Source organism: Columba livia, chromosome 19 (assembly GCF_036013475.1).
Source record: "Columba livia isolate bColLiv1 breed racing homer chromosome 19, bColLiv1.pat.W.v2, whole genome shotgun sequence".
Classification (NCBI taxonomy): domain Eukaryota; kingdom Metazoa; phylum Chordata; class Aves; order Columbiformes; family Columbidae; genus Columba; species Columba livia.
The window spans coordinates 4,773,699-4,792,668 of NC_088620.1; the positions used below are offsets into that span (position 1 = coordinate 4,773,699).

Sequence of the window (18,970 nt, forward strand, 5' to 3'; positions counted from 1 at the left end):
ACCTCCAGCACTTTGGCTGCCCCTGGGCAGACAGGTCTGGGAGCGGGGGGGAGCGATGCCACTGCTCCCCCCTCTGCCCAGCACCCTGCCCAGTGTGGGGGGCTGCACTGGGGACTGTGGCTGTGGAAAGGGGGTGAGCCTGTCCCTGTGACACCTGCCCACCCCCGACTCCCTAAACCAGCCCTGGGTTCTGCTGGCACCTTACCTGCTGCTGCTCCTCCAGCTGTGCTGCCACATCTGGGCAGCTGCGGAGCCCCGGGGCAGGATCGGGGGTGGGTCGGATCCGGTGGGACTCCGGAGCCGCTGGGGCTACCGGGGGGAGCGCAGGGCAGTGCTGGGGAGGGCGGGGAGAGTCCCCGAGGCATCACCGGGCGGTGTCGCCGCAGCGGGGCCGGGAGAGCCCCGGGGGGCAGGCGAGCACGGCGAGGGGGGCAGCGGGAAGCGCCCCCCGAGGCAGGGGCGAGAGGGCGGGGGGAGCGGGGCGGGGGGAGGGAAGATCCACCCCCGTGTTCGTGCCCGTGTCCTCCCTCCTCTTCCTCCCTCCTTCTCCTCCTCCTCCGCCGCCGCCGCCCGTCCTCCCGCCGTGGCCAAGCCGGGCAGCGCGGACGGGCCGGGGGCTGCGCTGCCGGGGTGGGAGGTCTGGGGGGGTCTGCTGGGCACTTGGGCTGGAAGTTGGCGGCGCGATGGGGAACGAGCGCTGGAAAACCATGGGAGGAGCCTCGCAACTTGAGGACGGGCAGCAGGAGAAATCGCAGGTACGGGGCGGGGGGCGGCGGGGGGGAGAAGGGGGCAGCCCGGGGGTCCCACCGAAGCCTCGCCATAACCGACCTCCAGCGAGCTCTTCTCCCGGTGCAGCCCGGCTGGGTGAGCGCCTCCGCTGTGAGGAGTCCCCCGGGCTTCCTCCACAATCGCCCCCATCAATTATTGAGTTTATTTATTTGCAGCCCGTGGCGGGGGTGCCCCTCGGCCAGGCAGCAGGTGATGCTCCGGGGCTGCCTCTGCTGAACGGCTGCACGTTTTAAACTGCTTAAATAACCCTGTACAGGGGATTTGGCATCTCTGCTCCTTGCTGCAGTCAGTGCCGTCCCTCCTGGTTCGGGGACTCGCGGCTGCCTGGTCCTCTCTTAACCTCCAGGAGACCCCAGATTTTTGGGGGGAAGAGGCTGGCGTTGTGGTGGGGTGCGGCAAAGCGGTGGCAGAGCCTGCGGTGACAACAAGGGGAATCCGACACGTGCCAGAGCCTGTTTGCACAAGCCGCCGCACATGTGCCAGCTCCTCCAGCCCAGCAGGCAGGCAGTGGGCAGCTGCCTGGCCTCCAGTGTGGCTACGTGCCCAGGGCATGTGGTTGCCCTGCCTGTGCTCTGGGTGCAGGCAAGGTGGGAAGGAAAGGGGTGCGGAGTATGGGCAAGCACACCTGGGAAGAGCTGGGGGAAAGCAAGTCTCCGATAGAGGCTGTGAGTCCAGGGAAGGAGCAGAGAGCTGGCAATGCCTGCCCCTTCCTCCACACCGCTGTGCTGGGTGAGGATGGGGGGAGCAGCTGTGAGATGCTCACCCCTAGGTCTGCCACTTCCCTGTCCCCCTGCCACCCACAGCGATGCGGGAAAGGGACTTCTGCTTGACTTCTCCCTTCTGCGCACCCTGCTCTGAGCCTCTTCACCCCGGTCAGCCCATCCATGCTGAACGGCTCCCTCACCTAACTGGAGAGGGGCAGCCCATCCCAAGCAGTACCAGAGGCCCCAAACTCCCCCAAGAGAGACACCTCACTCTGTTCTCCCCTTCCCGGCAGAGGCGTAGGGGGCTGGACAACGCAGCCTGGAGCCAGTGGTTCATGCAGGGGGTTGCAAAGGAGACACAGAGTTTGCTGTGCAGACGATGCTGGGCTCCCAGCTCCACTAAGCTCCAGTACAAATCCATCCCAGCTCCCATAAGCTCCAGTACAAACCCATCCCAGCCCGCCTGCGTGCTCACCCATGGAGTGCCTGCCAGCGCTCTCCTCTCCTGGAGCCGCAAATCTCTCCGTGCTGTAGGAGCGGCAGCAGGCAGGCGTTGGATGACGGAAAAGAGCAGGTAACGGGAGCAGGATTCAGTTCATCTGCCTCTGTGCCTGCGGGGAGCGAGCAAAGTGTGGCGTTAGGCTGCAGAAAGGCACAGGGAGCAGCAGGGTGCAGGGGGCTGGCTGGGGTACAGCCCCAGGGCGAGCAGGGACGGGGGCTGCAGCCCTGCGCAAATCTGAGCAGCGGCAGAGCTGGACAGGCTGGGAGGGGAGGGAGGGACAGGGGCAGCAGAGCAGCACAGGACGAGCTGCTGGGATGCAAAATGTGCTGCTTTAGCTGCCCTGGAGGGAGCAATGGCTTGGGGTGGTGAGGGACTGGCCCTTGCTGCCTTGGGGCTCCTTTGGAGCTGGGTGGTCCCCAGCAGCTGAGCCTGGGCATGGTGTCCACCTGCCTAAAAAGAGCAACCAGGGTCCTGGTTTGCACATGGCTGGGGGCTCAGCTCAAGGGGGGAGCACCCAGGGCTGCTCATGATCGCTGTGCACCATCCTGGAGTGCAGAGCTTGCCTGGTGAGCTGGCAGGAACAAAGGGCATCCCCCCTCGAAGAGCATCTCCCAGAGCAGAGCTCAGACTCTCTTGCCACCACTCTCCATCCACACTCCTGGGGGGCCAGCCCACCTCCGGCTCTGCTCGGGGAACAAGCCAGCCCCCATCCTTCCCTGTGTGCACCCAGCACAGCCGCTCGCCTGGCTGGCTGGCTGAGGAAGCTGGGGGATGCTGGGCAGGGGACAACGGGCACTGGGGCAGCCGGCGCCACAGCCCAAGGTGCAGGGCAGGTTTGCAAGTGAAGCTCTGCTTATCCCAAGCACCTCCCAGCCTCACAGCTTCTCCTCTCCTTAGGAAGGGGTGATTTGGAGACATGGGGACCTCCAATGGATATCCCCATGGTGACATGAATAACCGGGGCAGCTGCCACATGGTTAGCAGAGATATGTCCTGTGGCTGCCTAAAAGCCTCGGCTAGAAGAACCAGCAGCCTGAGGCCACACAGTAGAGAGCAGAAAGCCCTAAAGCTGTGTCCATGGTGGGGCAGGAGCTTGTGGCAGAGTCATCTTCAGGGCCCTGCACTGGGAGCAGCGCTGCATGGTGCTGTGCTAGAGGGGCTTGGAGGGGGACCCACACCCCAGTTTGGAGCGTTGCTGATACCGCTGGCTGAACATTTGCCTCCTCTCCCCACTGCGTGTTGCCAGGTAACACAACCTGCCAGCAAAATGCCGTGGGACTTGTAAAGCTGCCACTGCTCAGGATCTGGTGGTCACAGTCAGAGGTAGTTGAGTGCAAAGGGGATCGACTCTTGGTTCCTGCCCTGATTCCAGGTCCTGCCAGGAGTGCAGCAATGCTGGGGCTCAAAGGCAGGAAAACAGTGAGGTGCAGCTCCCAGGCTGAGCTGCAGGATTTTGGTGTGTTAAAGCCCAGCTGGGACTTGTGTGGCTGCAGGAAACAGAGCATTGGCCATGCACGGTTCTGCTCCCCAAACCCTTAATGCTCAGACAGGTCCCTCAGTCATTGCAGCACATCCACGTGTCCCAGCAGGCACATTTCCAGCTGGAGATGTCAGTGTGGTGGGGAGCAGCAGCGTGCGGGACGGCAGGGCACAGAACTGGGCAGCTGAAGGTGCTGCGGTAGCCGGGACAGCCGCAGGGACACAGTCCTTGCTCACCCTACAGAAACCAAACCACTTGCCGTTGGCCTCTGGTCAGCTGCCATTCCTCCTGTCACTTCTGTGCTTGCAGGGTGCTGAGGGGCCAGGTTGAGCCCAGGTCCTGGGTGTCCACATGACAGTGTCAGCGATGGGGACATCTCCCACCTCCATCCACCAGCATCCTGCTGCTCCTGGGTGCTCCTCGTGCCTCTGAGCCAGGGCTGCGCATCTACAAACATGGGGCAAACACCTTGACCCTTGCCAAAAGCTCCCCTTATTACCTTTGAGATCTCCTTTCAATGCACACCGAGAGACTGAGCCTGAGGCTGCCTTGTCACACAGATCCCGGTAGGATGTCTTCCCATTCAGCCCAGCACTGTTTGCATCTCCAGCCTTGCTCCGTGGGCTGGGGGAGAAACCCAGAACATCCCCCCTGGGCTGGGGGTGGTGTCTGTGGCCCCCAGCCCCTGCTCGGCCAGCGCTGCCGCAGCTGGGGTCACCTTAATGCAAATGGTTGCAGGAGCATAAATGAAATGAAGGGTGCTTGAAGGAAGGTGTCACTCCAGATAGATGTGCACAGGAGGGGACAGGGCCTGGGAAATCTTTGCAGATGCAGCAATTTTCCCCTCGTTTCTGGGGAAAGTAGTCTTTGTCTCTCCGAATCTGCAGCTTTTCTGGCAGCCCTGCAATTCTTTGTGACAGCCGTGGCGGGGGTCAGGGGGAAATCGCAGCCTCTGTCCTGCAGGTGTAATGAGAAGGGGATGCGGTGGGGGGAACGGGGGCTGACGGAGCTGGGTGGCAGCTCATTCCCTCCATGCTGATGGCCTTAGTGCTTCATGCTTTGCAAGGAGAAAAGGCTCTTGGTGTGCACAGAGCAGCTCCCGTGGGCTGAGCTGACGGGTTCCTGCCATGGTGGAGCTGCTGGAGGTGCTTGAGGGGGTCAGAAACCTTTCCCACAGCGACTTGTCCTCACCAAGAGGCTCTGGAACAGGTCTGAGGGCTTTGGGAGCAGCTCTGCTCCCCTCCAACAGACAGCTATGGCACAACAGGACGGGTACACATGGTTCCCACACAGCTGGGAGATGCTCCCACACAATGCTCAGGGTTGTGTGGTCCCAACATCAAACCGCAGTCTCCCCTTGCTGCTGGGGACAGCCCCTGCCTTTCCTTGCCTCCTTGCTTTCCCCATGGTCCCAGCTCCAGGGGACACTGACTCCAGTTTTCTCCCCATATTTGTGCCCAAGGCAGCAGGGACCCCCCCACACACCCCCCAGGAGCCGGGGCTGTTCCAGCCGTGTATCACCACATTAAATAAAACATGCCAGCAGGAGCAGGCAGCCGCCACGTATTCCCTCTCTTTATTATTTCATACCTCCGGCTCCCAGGCGGGTTGAGCTGCTTTGCTCACTGAGTGCTCACCCGTGGCCTCCACATCCATGGCAGAACCTCAGGGCTCCCCGAGGTCCCCGCGTCCCCTCCTCTGCCACTAGGCCTGTGTCCAACACCACCTCCCTTGTTGCTGGAACACCCCAAATCCTGGGAGGGTTTGAACCCAGCTGTCGGATGAAGGGGAGCGGGATGGGTCCATCCAGATCGGTCCCAATGGTGTCCATCTCTCTGTCCGCAGAGGATGAGCTGCGGGTACATCCTGTGCACCGTCCTGCTCTCGGTGGCCGTTCTCCTGGCTGTGACAGTCACAGGGGCCATCCTCTTCATGAACCACTACCACACGCCCGTCACCGAGTCACCCCCCGTCATCAGCACCAACACAGAGGAAGCCAATGCGCTGGTCACCATCGAGAAAGCCGACAGCTCCCGCATCAACATCTTCATCGACCCCAACTGCCCTGATGCATCGGGCACCTTTGGGCGCCTGGAGGGGCTGCAGACCTCCCTCCTGCATGCTGTCACCGACCACGACGCCGAGGCCAAGGCCACCAGGAGCCAGCAGAAGGCTCTGCTGGTCACCATGGCAGATGAGGTGGCCAAACTGCTGACACACGCCATGCAGCTGCGCACAGACTGTGAGGGGCTGAAGAAGGGGCACAGCGCCATGGGGCAGGAGCTCAGCACCCTGCAGGGAGAGCAGGGTAGGCTCATTCAGGTGAGACAGGGCTGAGGGTGATACATGGTGCTCCTTGGGACAGACTGCCCCTGTCCCCATGTCCCCAGGGTATGGCTGCTTGTAGCACCTGCCCACAGCATCCAGGCGAGACCTCCAGCAGAAGCAGCTGAGGTTTAATGCAGGTCCTTGGGAACAGCAAGGTAGGAAGCACAATTGCAGCTCCAGCTCATCAGTCACCTGCATCTCACCACCAAAGCACCCCAGTGCCAGTGAACTGGGTGTGCAGCCCCCCATGTTGTGGGTCTCCCAGCTCTGGGTCCAGTTTGCGGGCTCCGAGCAGAGCCAAGGACTAGCACAGGACCATCACAGTGCAGCAGTCACCCCCCTCTTATTTACAGTCGCAAAAAGTTCCCAGCTGATGAACTGTGTTGAAATGCTTACCTGGGTACTAGAGCCAGGACACAGCTGGATGCTCAGCTCCATGCTCATCCCTCCTGGTGCTCATCCCGCTCTGGCTGGAGCTGTTCAATCCCTGCTCCTTCACTTTGCTTCCCGTCCTGCTGCTCTGCTGCGGACACCCCACGTCACTTGCTTGGCCTGGGTCACCTCAGGGAATGGCAGAGAGCTGGCGGCTGTCTCAGGACACGGCTATTCCTGCCACCTCTGTGATCCTGTCCCCTTGCCCAGCGATGCTCTTTATTCCATAGGGTGGCGGCACCGATGCACCCAGCTTCGGAGATTGCTCAGCCCTGGTGACAACAGGCACTATCTGGACCCTGACCGCTGGCCAAAAAGCACCAGAGATGCCATATGGCATCTGCTGTGGCTTTTGTGTCCTCACCAGCTCATATCCTGCAAGGGAGTGTTGCTGCCCACAGGCTTGGGGAGCCGTGGGAGTTGGCAGAGCATCCTTGCAGTTGGGTGGTCAAAGGGCTGGGGGGGTGTGTGGAAGAGGTTTAACCATTTTTAGCCTTGTCCCCTCCATGTGTCCCCCAACCACAGCTGCTCTCGGAGAGCCAGACCAACATGGCTCGGCTGGTGAGCTCGGTCAGTGATGTCCTCGACACGCTGCAGAAGGAGCGCGGCAGCACCCGGCCCCGGCTCAAGGCTGACCTGCAGCGAGCCCCGGCCAGGGGAGCGCGGCCCCGGGGCTGCTCCAACGGTGAGGTGGTGTCCCCATCGGTCCCCAGGAGAGGGATGTGTCTGGGACTGCTCTGCACAGGTCTTTACCTGAGAATAGGGGAAGGAGAAAACCACCTGAGATGGGGGAAACCAGCCTGGGGAAGGGATTTAATACAGCAGAGGGGGTGGGAAGGAGACTGGAAAGATGGGGCAGGGGGGAGATGGGAAGTTATGTTCCTCACCGTGCAGCCCCCAGTTGTCCACAAACCAGCCTGCAAAGCCAGCAGCAACATCACTTTGCACCCCTGCACACCCAGCTGCTCCCCACACAGATGTACCTGGGACAGAAGCAGAACAAGAAGCGACCATTTGAATACAGACGGCAGCTCTGCATGGGACTCGGAATAAAGTCACATTCATCATCATTTGGTTAAGATGAAGCTGAATAAGCCTGTCCTGGGGCCGCGAGCACGTGCCCACACTCTGCCTGCAGCTGCCTCTGAGCATCGTCTCCCTCCTCCCCAGCTGGGTCGAAGCCTGTCCTTGTGACACAGGGACACAGGGTCAGTCCCTACCAGCTGCTGGGGGGGTTCCCCATGGTGGCTGTGTCCCCCCGGGCACCGCTCGCCCTGAGCATCCGAGGAGAAAGGAGGGAAAGAGCAAGGCAGCTCTGAGCCGCTGACTAGAGCTGGCAGCAAGGTTGGGAGCCTGAAAGAAATGGCAAGACATTAAATTAGATCATTAATTAACCAGCTTTCTTCTCATCCCACCCCATCCCAATGCCACGCTGCAGGCTCCCGGCCCCGAGACTGCTTTGACATCTATGCGAGTGGACAGCAAGAGGATGGGATTTACTCCATCTTCCCCACGCACTATCCTGCCGGCTTCCAGGTCTATTGCGACATGACGACCGACGGGGGCGGCTGGACGGTGAGCTGGCGCCGTGCTGGGGGCCACTGCATGATGCCACCACTAGCCACTGGCTGTCCCTGTGCTGGGATGCTGTGGGTGGGAGATGTCACTGTCAGTGTTTGGATGTGTCGTTAGGATGGGGGATAAACACAAACAGAGCCTGGCTGGGCACAGGGTGCTCAGTTCCATGGGGAAGCGAGCAAATAGGCTTGTACATGTCACCTGTGCTGGTGGCCCTGCCCTGGGGAGCCTGGCTGGAGCTGGAGGGGGGTTTCAGGTGGGGAGCTGATGCTATGGCTGGATTTGTCCTTGTTGGTGGTGTGGGTGCATGGCTGCGGTTGTGCCATGGGGTGAACGGGCTATGCTTTGTCCTGTCCTCACCATCCCCCTGAGATGGTGCTGGGGCTCAGGACAGACCCCAAACCCAGCGTGGTTTGCCTCATCTAACGCAGGGATGCTTGGGGCGCTTTGGGTGCCGCACTGATTCACTCGTTCCCTGGACACCCTGTCTGATTCGCTTTGCTGTGGTGGCTGCAAGAGCTTCGTAATTACAGTAATAATGGCAGGGAGCGGGGGGGACACTGGCAGCCCCAAGTGTGGGGAAATCCTTTGCTCCAGGAAAACTGGGTATGAGCAGCCCCTACCCAGGAGGGCATCCTTTGGGGGTCCCCAAGTAGGGGACAGGGTTCACTGGGATGGGTGGGCAGGTGGCCGCTCCGCTGAGGACACGCTGGGTGATCCAAGCAGCCAGCGCCCCTCCAGCTGGGTGCTCTAGGAAACAAATCCCCACGATCTGATTCCCCTAAGCAGCTTTGAGCAGTGCCAGGAGGGAGCTTAGCCCCCCTGCCCTCGGGGGGCTCATGAGCCTTCAGCCTCGGTCTGCCCAGAGCCCACCCTGGGCGGGAGCAACATGTCATGCACAGGTCAGTACCAGCAGCTCCAGCAGGGAAACTGAGGCACAGGGCAGCCCTAGGGACGCCAGCTCCTGGGGGGCTCACTGAGGGAAAAGGGAGGATCCTTTGTGCCCCCCAAGGTGGGAAAGGGCCTTGCAAACCCCATGCACAGCCTCCCCCAGCCATGCTCCAGCGCCTGAAGAGCAGCCCAAGGTGATTAGCGAGACACTCAGAGGCTTATTTAAAGCTGCTGCAGCTGGGGGGGGGGCGCAGCTGGGCTGGGTAGGGGGCGAAGAAAAAGATTTTACACCCAGAAGCATCACAGGCTCCAGCAGCAGGGCTGGCACAGCTTTGCCCCCCCTCGATTGGGGCAGAGGAGCCAAACCAGTTGCTAAATCCCAGCATTCTCGAGATGGACACATCCAGAGCAGGGTCCAGGGTGCTTGCCCCAGGGTCCCATTTGTTGGGGCTGCTCTGCAGCACAGGCTCCCAAACCTACCTCCAGTCTCTCAGGGTGCAGGGGGTGCCTCAGCATCTCCTGTGGGGCTGGTGACACAGGGGGTTCCTTGGGGCACTGAGTCACCCCGGCTCCAGGTAATGTGCTCCATGGGCACTATGGTGCAGAGCCCAGGCTATTTCCTTCCCCTCCTCCTCCAGAACGATTACTCCTGACATTTGGTCATGCTTATTTGCATGTGGTGGGTGGGTGGAAGTGATGGCAGCAGCTGAATCCATTTTGACTCGGGAGCTTGGGAGCAGCAGAGTTGAGCCTGAGCCTGCACGGCCGGCTTGGAGACCTGGAGGAGCGGGCCTGGGGGAAGAGCTCCCCGATGCCCTCTTGGGGACAAACCCAGCTGAGGTCACTTACTGGGTCCCCATGGTGTGAGCTGCAGTGTCACCCTGTCCCCTGGCCAGCAGCAGGGTCCCAAGGGCAGCTGATGGTGATTGCAGCTGTGGGGCTGTTGGCTGCCTATTCTGTGTAGTCTAAAAGCAGAAACCCAGCAGAGAGGGCAGCAGCATTGGTGTCCGTTCAGGGCAGGGCAACATGAAAACAAAGAAATGTGGGAGGGAAGCCCCCATCACAACCCCCAATCCATTTTGTCCCAATCTGGTCCTGCACCCACCAGCAGCAGGGCCATGTTTACAGCTGGCTGGGGTGTGGGTCAGCGCCCAGCAGCATCAAGAGGAGCATCCGCATCCTGTGCTCAGCATCAGCTTTAATTGCAGGGGCCCCCAGGGCTGGGCTGAGCCTCACGGCAGCGCCAGCCTGCAGCCGTGTAATTGCCCAGCCTGACACTGACTCCCCTTTTGACACTCACCTTCGGCACTTTATTAAAGTAATAATGGGGTGACAGAGGACAGGAGAGGCTTGGCATCCCAGGAGGCCTGAAAACGTTGTTTCATGTGCTGTTGTCTTGGAAAGTCTTTGCAAACCCCCCACGCTGCTCCCGGTGCCCCTGAGCCTCCATCACTGCCTGGCCGGGGCAAAGCCCCCGAGATCAGCATCTTGGCTCTGCGAGCAACAGAACTGCAGCAGCTCCGGCCGCGTCAGTGTCGTTTTCCATGTACAGCACGTATTGGGAAATGGTGGGAAAGCCGAAGGATGCGGAAGAAAAGGCTGTGCCGGCAGGACAAGGGCTGTGGGGATGTTAAGTGACAGCTGCCAACTTCATGGGCACCTGGATGCTCGCAGGGGTGGCTTCACCCAGCCTGCTTGTCACCCACCCTGGGGGGTTTGAACAGACACCGATGCATTTATACACGGGCTGGGATAAGCCAAAGGCAGTGGATGACACAAGCTGAGGGAAATGCATGCTGTTTCCAAAAGACGTGATTTATGTATTGCCACTAATGGGGACTGCTGGCAGGGGCAGGCAGGAGCAGCCGGGTCCCTGGGACGGGCAGCGCTGCCAGCTGTGGTGTTCACAGGGGATCCCAGGGGATGGGCTCTTCCTGGAGATCAGCTCCGAGTTTGTCTTCTCCATGGCTGAACCTAGAGGTGCTCTCCTGGCTGTGATGAGGGCTCAGAGAACATCGTGGGGCCAAAAACCTGAGCAGGAGCTCGAGTGCTGTGGTGGCAGAGAAGCAATGGCCGAGTGTCTGCCAGGCCGTGGCTCTAGGGGCTGGCATCAGGCTGACACTCCTGATTTTCTCTGGTTTTAACCCATTTTTCTTGGTTGGTGCCTTTGCAGGAGTCTGTCCCTGCCCCATGAGCTCAGCACGACCGGGGAAGATAAATATTTCAGCCTTGCCTTTAAAGAAGGGAAGGAAATCCTTTTTGCCTAAGAGGGGGCGATGCATATTTGATGAGGATGAAAAGAGCAGTGAGGCAGGGCTGGGAGCATGGCAGTGAGCCTGCGGGTTACTGGTGCACCCAGCATCCCAGTGCACCCAGCATCCCAGTGCACCCAGCATCCCAGTGCACCCAGCATCCCAGTGTGGGGGCGAGGAGGAGGCTCCCACATCCCCATCAACACACAGGAGAGCTGGGTACATGCCTGAAGCACAAGAAGGGACTGTGCATGAGAGATGATGAGGATGGAGCAGGAGATCCAGGAGGACACAAGAGTCACAGCACCCCCAGCCCTCCTGACCCGGTTTCGAACCCCTTGGGGCTGAGCCTGGGGGGCAACGGGGCACCGCAGCTCCTCCAGCACCGGGGTGATCGCCAAACCGTGCCAAGGCTCAGCCGATGCAGACGTGCCCCACACGCTCCCCTGGACACCGCTCAGGCAATTGGCCTATTTACAACCGTGGGTAAAAGCCGATTAAGACAGAGCATCAGTGCTGCCTTCCTCGCGCGGCAGCGCTGGAGCCGACATTGGCCGGGTAAAATCTGCTTTGGGCCCCTGTCCAGCCATGCCATCCCCCCTGTCCTAGCAAGTCTGAAGAAAGCCCCTTTAAATGGGCTTAGCCGCAGCTTCTCAAGTGCTCAACGCAGGGATAAAAATTAAGGCTCTAATTCTAGAAGGTAAGTACAGCAGGATAAGAGCCCTGCCGTGCCGAGGAGCGCGCCGGAGCCTTCACCGCCCCGAAAATGCCCATTTGGTGAAGGGCAAAATGGCATGAAGTTCAAGAGCTGGGTCTCCTCCACAGGCTGAGATGAAACCCAGCATAGATAGACAGGACAGGTAGGGCAGCAGGATGAGGGGACATTCCCAGAGTGGAGCAAAGGACAGTGGCTTCCCAGCCAGCGCAGGGGCTTGATGGTGATGCCTGAGCCTGGGATGCTGGAATTGGGATGAATGGGCTTGGGGGCACAGCCCAGCCCCAAGGACAGGGTGCTCTGGCCCCTTGGCATGGGGTAGCTGTTCCAAAATCACCGAGCGCCCCGTCGCCCCCAACCTCGGCCACTGGAGTGTGGTGCTCGGTGACAATTGGGCAGGCTGGCTCAGCCAAGTTTAATGCAATTAATCCAGGGCTGGAGGCTTAATTAAGTTCAAATGGTCAGACGCAGAATAGCATTTTCTGGATCACTGTCAATAAATCAAACCCAAAACTATGGATAAAAGGTGATGAAACACGGAGGGCATGACGTGGCAATGAGCAGATGGGAGAGGGTAAAGGGAAAGGCTCTGAGGAGAAAAGCCACGCTGGATCTGGCCAGGACCTGGGGACTCTGCAGGAGTCGTGGTGCTTGGTGCCCCTCCGTTAATTGCTCTCGGAGACTAACGAGGCTGTCACAGGAGTGATGCCTGGGAGAGCACAGTTCTACACAGCACTGAGCATCCCGCCATTTGCAGGACGGCTTGGACTGACCTGGGCAGCACGAGCTGTGGTGACAGAGCTCAAGTCACACTGTCTGTCTGTCTGTCCATACCACATGCAATGGCAGAGCCCCAGCCGTTTCAATCGGGGTGCGGGTTACCCACCCCTCCCGGGGTACCAGCCGCCTTCTCGCAGGAACTCACTGTGGTTTTCCCCAAGTTTTGCTCCCATTTCCAGGTGGACGATCCAGTGAAGCATTTTATCTGAACCCACTCACTTGTCCCTGGGAGCTGGCAGATAATGATCCAGCATTTCCCTGGGGACCTGCTCACCAGTGTCCTCATGTAATTACTGAGTTTAAAGGGTTTAATTGCATTTAATAAAGCGGCAGCAGGGAGGGGTGGGGAGCAAGAGGGCTGCTCAGGATGCTCGGGGCAGCCCCACGACTGATGCCCCTCATGTCTCCCCAGGTGTTCCAGCGGCGGGAGGACGGCTCTGTCAACTTTTTCCGCGGCTGGGAAGCTTACCGGGACGGCTTCGGGAAGCTGACAGGAGAGCACTGGTTAGGTGTGTGGGGCTGGCTGCTCCTGGGCAGAATGGGAAAACCCAGGGTGGGGTGAGGGGGCTTCAGGGACACCGAGACCCCCTTGGCCAGCACTCACACCTGGCAGTGATAGCCACCGGCACGGGGTGGCTGTGCAGGGAAGCAATGGGGCTGTTTGCCCATGAGCTGAGCAGATGCCCTTGGCCGTGCAGCAACAGCAGAGTGAGGGCTGGAGAGTGGGAACCGCTCCCCATCCCACCCTGCACCCCTCCCCAGGGACCCCCACCCACCCTGTCCCCGCCGGGGTCCCCGCACTCACCTGTTCTTTTGCCGCAGGGCTGAAGCGGATCCATGTGCTGACGGTTCAGGGCAGCTACGAGCTCCGCATTGACCTGGAGGACTTTGACAACGGAACTGCCTTTGCCCACTATGGCAGCTTCGGCGTGGGGCTCTTCTCCGTTGACCCCGAGGAGGACGGGTACCCCATCTCCATTGCCGACTACTCGGGGACAGCAGGTAGGGCAGCAGGATGGGGGGACACCCATGGTCCTTTGGGGCAGGGGGGCTCACGATCATCAAACCCTCTTGCTGGGGCATCAACCATCTTCTCTGGCTCTGGTACAGTACCAGCTGCATCCCTGCAACCACGGGCAGCCAGCAGCAGGAGATGGGCTGTGGTTGGGTGTTTGCAGGGTGGGTGACCCCAAGTGCCATGTAAATCACCAAATGAGCCTCATTGGGGTGCCCAGGGGAGCCCCTTGGGGTGGGACACAGCTCGAGGGCAGGATGTGGGACAGCAAGGGCCCACCATGTCTCTTTTTCCCCCTACCATGGCAGGTGACTCTTTCCTAAAGCACAATGGGATGAAGTTCACCACCAAGGACTTGGACAACGACCACTCAGAGAACAACTGCGCGGCATTCTACCACGGCGCCTGGTGGTACCGCAATTGCCACACCTCCAACCTCAACGGGCAGTACCTCAAGGGCCACCACAGCTCCTATGCTGATGGCATCGAGTGGTCCTCCTGGACCGGCTGGCAGTACTCGCTCAAGTTCACCGAGATGAAGATCCGGCCTGTCCGGGAGGAGAATTAGGTGGATGGCATGAGCCCCCCCGCAGTGCCCAGCCCCTTGTCCTTCCCAACCGCCCCACAGCCCCATCCCCCCAGCTGCCATCCTCCCCAAGGGCCGGCCTATCTTCCAGGGGTCCCTGGGGAGCACCTGCCCCCAGGCAGGGTGGCTTTAGCTCCTGGCCACCCACGGACATCACCAGACTTATGTTTCCTACTTCCATGGCTCCCCTGCGGCCAAAACGGGTCTCCTGGCTGGAATGTGACCCACAGCCGGTGCTTGGGGCTGTGGCAGAGAGGGCAGCAGGATTTGGGGAGCTCAGTGGGGTGGGGTGAGGAAGGGGAGGATGCAGCAGGCTGGGCACCTCCATCATCTCCGCTTCAGGCACAGGTACCTGGCAGTGGCCCAGCTGAGCTGGTGAGGGACCAGGGGACACTCACCGTGGGGAGCCCCAAGCCTCTAGGACAGGGACAAGGCTGCTGCTCTACGGTGCCAGCTTAGCCTATGGTGCTACCAGGGACAGGGAGGTCTCAGCTGGGTTGAACATCTGATCATGCCAGCGGTTCCTTCTCCGGTCTGTAAACGCTCGCCTCTCCCCCTGCAAGAGCAATGCAGCTGGCAAGGGACATCTACGAGCTCCTTCGTCCCCAGTGTCCTGGGTCCTGGCACCTCCCAGCGGATTGCGGCACCCCGAAACTGGCACAGTGCTGCAAGGGCACACATCCGGAACCCAGCACAGCACGGAGCTGGTTTGGCAGCGCTGGGGCGAGGAGGAAGAGGAGGCGAGGAAGGCTCACCTCCCAGCAAGGCTCTGTCTGTGTTTCGCAGCTCCTCTCTTCCTTCCAGACCCACTCAGACTCACCTTGGACTTTTGGCATCCAGATGTTGCGACCTTTCCCAAAACCCTTGACTTCGGACAGCACGCCTGCGTGCCCCCGCGCAAACCCCCTCCACTCGCTCCCGGCCCAGAGACCCGCATTAATTTTCACCCAGGATGAGCCACGCTCTGGCTCAGCACCTGCAGATATTCAAAGCCTTTCATTTCTTCAAATCCCATTAAGGTTTTTGCAAAAAGAAGCCCTGAGTGGGGCTTAACATCTGCAGGGCTCTGATAACCGGGCGGCAGGCGATGCCGCGCACCGGCCGACCCGAGGAGGAGCTGCCGCGGGGTGTGGGGCTGACTTCTCCCTCTGGCTCCCTTTGAAGACTCAAACGGGGGATTTTAACAGCAAAAAAAAAGCCCAAACCTGAGCAGGATGTGCAGGAACAGGGAGGGGAGGGGGACAGCTGGGACATCGCCATCCTTTACATGATTTTCTGCCTGCAAGAAGGAGTAGAGCCCTCACACCAGCCCTGGCCCCAAGAAACACCATCGGACAGACAGACTGCCTGAGGAGGGGAAGGAAGCTGCCGCCATCCCCATTTCCAGGGGGGCTTAAGGCACTGGGAGATCAAAGGCTGATCTTCGCAGCTGTGGCAGCTCTGTATTTCCCCACATGCTTCTCCTTTTTTTAAGCCTTTTCCACCTTGGATCCTGTGCTGGATGAGCCCTTTTTCCTGCGGGGCAAGTCCCCGTCTGCCTGTCCTGATGGGGAAACGGAGACAGACATGCACTGGGGATCATGGCAGCTTTCCCCTCTGCCAGGGACAAGCTCCGAGCACAGACACCGGCCCCATCCCCAGCAACCCTGCCCGGAGCAGCCGGCTGGGCTGGCCCCCCCAGCGATGGGGTTTGGGGGTGCTCAGTGGTGGAACCTCTTGGCCAGCACAAGAGCCAGAGCCCCTGTAACTCCCAAGGGTCAGACCCTCCGGAAAGGGTCCCACACAGGTGGGAAGCACAACACCCATCTTTACTTTTTGTTCCTTTATTTTGGTGGATTAGCTGTAGCTGAGTTCTCTAGCACTTGTTTTCAGGACAAGAAGGCACACGGAGCCACGTGCCCCAAGCGGGAAGGTTCATCCCCTCCCTGGACTCCCCCACTGGTGTTTTTCCGTGCTGGGGAGGGGACATTGTACATGCAGGTTGTCAGCAGCACACCCTTGTGTAACTGCCCGTGTCACCCCCGACCCCCCAATGGTTTTGTTTTGACTTGTGCGAGAGGTATTTAATCCACGCCGAGACACAGGATTTCCCAGGATAATTCCCAAGAGCGCACGCGTCGCTCCATGACCCCGGATTAGGCTTAAACCCGTCCGTGGTGACACGTCCCTGGAGAGGGGTGGGCAGGGGTGGCCGCAGGTCCGGAATGGTGTCACGTACCTTCCCAATGGAGCCCTGGGCTGGGTCATGGTGTGTAGCGGTGCCGTGACGTCTAGGTCATGTGTGAGTGTGTCCCACGCTGTACATGTGGACTTTCTAAACTCCTTAATAAAAGGAACTCATCGTTAGCCGGCGTGTCAGTGGCTGTGCCCATGGCGTGGTGCAGGGACCGGAGGAACCTGCCACGGGGACGGCAAAGGCAGCGGCACCGGCTCACCGCAGCTCCTGCCGTGCTCAAGGCACTGGGAACGGGCCCATCATGGGCTCAACCTGCCCAAACCGCTTTGCAAAACTGCTGGGAGGGCTGGGGAGACCCAGCGAGGCAGGAATGGGGCACCGGAGGCCTCGGGGTGGCCCTGAGGACAGGACAGAGGGTGGTGGCAGGTCTTGGTGACGAGGGGACCTGCTCCCAGCTGCCTGTGCTGATGGGCAGCACTGAGTGATGCCCCCAGCCCCGTCCTGCTGCCCACCCCACATCCCGCTCTGCCCCAGGCCTGGGGGACCCGGGAGGGGACAGCTGCTGAGTGCCAGGCACTGGGGACCGCGGTGGCTGTGTGCGCTGGCCAAGGACAGGGGAAGCGGGTTTGGGGATACAGGGGGCTCCGGCGGTGCCTGTGCACCTGCCACTTGCCCACACACGTCTGGGACCCCAACAGCCGCACACAAGAACGCACCAGCCAAGGGGATGTGGGACACTTGTGTCCCCAGATGAGACCTTCCCGCCAGTGCCCCCACAAGCTGCCGGTGACTCAAGGCCAGCTCCAGCGTGGCGCACACCCAGCCTCTCCTCCAAATGAGGCAGCTAACGAAGGAGGCGTGTTAATCAGCGATGGTGCCGCACTCCCATTGTGGCGCTCGGCCAGCCCTCAGCCCCCCCGTCCCCCGCTCTCTGCAGCCACAGCCCTGCTGGCCGGCCACGCACTCAAGGGGTGACATGGCAATTAGCACAGGTGGGTAATTAGCGCCGGTGGGTATTTAACAGCGGGTGAAGCGACTGGCCAGCTCAGACTGGGCACGGGGCAGCACGGAGCAGGGCCAGGGCAGGTGGCGTGGTGGCATCACCCGAGGCAGAGAGGTGAGTCGCTGGTGGCTGTCTGTCTGCCTGTCCATCTGTCTGTCTGTCTGTCTGCCTGGCCGTCTGTCTGTCTTCCCCTGCGTGTCTTCTTCACACCAGCAGCACAGGCAGCAAGGAGACGAGGGCTGGTGGTGGGCACAGCTGGGTCCAGTGCAGGAGAGAGGGGCACCCACAGCAACCCATCCTGCAATCACAGGGTAGACACCCTGGCCCCCGTCACCAGCAGTGCAACATCTGCAGCAACAAATAATAATAAGAAGAATAAAGTTCACGTCCCCTTTCTGAGCCTTTCTTGGAGAAGGAAGGGGACGCAGAGCATCCGTTCCTGTGTCAAGGTCACCCCGGGTGCCTGCGGCATTGCCGCCCGCAGCCCAGGACCGCACTCCCCCTGCTCTGCTCAGCAGACCCTGCTGCTGGGGGGGCACCTCCGAGCCCCATAAAGCAGAAGGATGTCGAGCACCTTCCTCTGTGCTTGCATTAACCAGGCACGGCAGGTAGGACCTGCGCGATGGGAAGATGAGGCCGGCTCAGGCGAATGCACTTAAGTCCTCCCCGCAGAGCTCCTAAGAGAAGCCGGCGGCTCTGGAGCCCATCAGCCAGCCTGGCTAATAGCCCCCTCAGCCCCCCACATCCAAGCAGAGCTGCAAAGCGGGGGAGCAGCTGTAAGGCTGTAATTTGTGAGCACAGAGTGGCTAAAGATGAAGCAGAGCAGGTCTGAAGAGGGAGAGGAGAGGCAGAGAGAGCTCAGACCGCCCAGCATCCTCCCCGCAGCCGGGTCTGTGGGGGCTGCAGGAGGAGGCAGGAGGGGGTTTCTCACAGGCTATGGGGTGGCAGGGCTGCAGCAGGGATGGGGAACGCATGCTTCCTGAGGGCAGCCCTTCTACCCTTTGTAATGGTTTTAAACTAAAGGAGGGAGATTCAGACTAGACATGAGGAAGAAATTCTTTTACACTGAGGGAGGTGAGAGCCTGGCCCAGGTTGCCCAGAGAGGTGGTGGATGAACCATCCCTGGAGACATCCCAAGCCAGGCTGGACGGGGCTCTGAGCAACCTGAGCTGGTGAAGATGCCCTTGCTCATGGCAGGGGTGGCACTGGGGGAGCTGGGAAGGTCCCTTCAACCCAAACTGTTCTCTGATTCTTTGATTCTGCACCCACATGTCCATGCTGCTGCTTTAACCACTGCCCAAGGATGCTCTGTGGTTTACCGACGTGTCTTTCCCTTCCTCTGCTCCCCCCAGATGAGAGCACCCTACTCGCTGTCCTGCCTCTTCCTCCTGAGCCTGGGGACCTGCTTCCCCCGCAGCGAGCGGCAGGAGCTGGGAGACCCCAGGGAAGGGACGGCGCTCAAGCCCAGCTGGCCAGCGGTGGCCGAGGACTCGGGTGCCGGCTGGAGGGCAGGAGGGACGCGGAGCAGCGGCGAGGGGCTGAGCAGGCTGCTGGGCATCGCCCGGGGGCTGCGGGGCCACGGCAAGGAGGGCAGCGGGCAGCGGCTGGGCAGGCAGGGGGGGCTCCCGCTGCTGCCGGCCGGAGGGGAGAAGCGCAGCGGCACGCTGGGGGACCTGGCCGAGGAGCTCACGGGCTACAACAGGAAAAAAGGGGGTTTCACCTTCCGCTTCGGGAGATGA

General features: G+C 60.7%; 2 protein-coding genes across 2 annotated transcripts; both read left to right on the forward strand.

Annotated features, from left to right (window-relative positions):
* Positions 1-548: 548 nt before the first annotated feature.
* FIBCD1 (fibrinogen C domain containing 1) lies at positions 549-16,398 on the forward strand. The gene is made up of 7 exons (XM_065035814.1): positions 549-755; positions 5,321-5,797; positions 6,761-6,920; positions 7,674-7,810; positions 12,864-12,960; positions 13,274-13,453; positions 13,775-16,398. Exons 1-7 carry the CDS (start codon positions 684-686, stop codon positions 14,032-14,034), a joined length of 1,383 nt encoding a protein of 460 aa, XP_064891886.1. The 5' UTR covers positions 549-683; the 3' UTR covers positions 14,035-16,398.
* Positions 16,399-17,794: 1,396 nt separating this feature from the next.
* On the forward strand, positions 17,795-18,970 carry QRFP (pyroglutamylated RFamide peptide). Its single transcript, XM_065036264.1, has 2 exons — positions 17,795-17,839; positions 18,584-18,970. Exons 1-2 carry the CDS (start codon positions 17,795-17,797, stop codon positions 18,968-18,970), a joined length of 432 nt encoding a protein of 143 aa, XP_064892336.1.

Coding starts and splice junctions, on each gene's coding strand:
- FIBCD1 (XM_065035814.1), top strand. CDS start 684: ATGGGGAACGAGCGCTGGAAAACCATGGGAGGAGCCTCGCAACTTGAG. Junction 7,811..12,863: donor CCGACGGGGGCGGCTGGACG/GTGAGCTGGCGC, acceptor ATGTCTCCCCAG/GTGTTCCAGCGGCGGGAGGA. Junction 12,961..13,273: donor GACAGGAGAGCACTGGTTAG/GTGTGTGGGGCT, acceptor CTTTTGCCGCAG/GGCTGAAGCGGATCCATGTG.
- QRFP (XM_065036264.1), top strand. CDS start 17,795: ATGTCGAGCACCTTCCTCTGTGCTTGCATTAACCAGGCACGGCAG. Junction 17,840..18,583: donor GCATTAACCAGGCACGGCAG/GTAGGACCTGCG, acceptor TGCTCCCCCCAG/ATGAGAGCACCCTACTCGCT.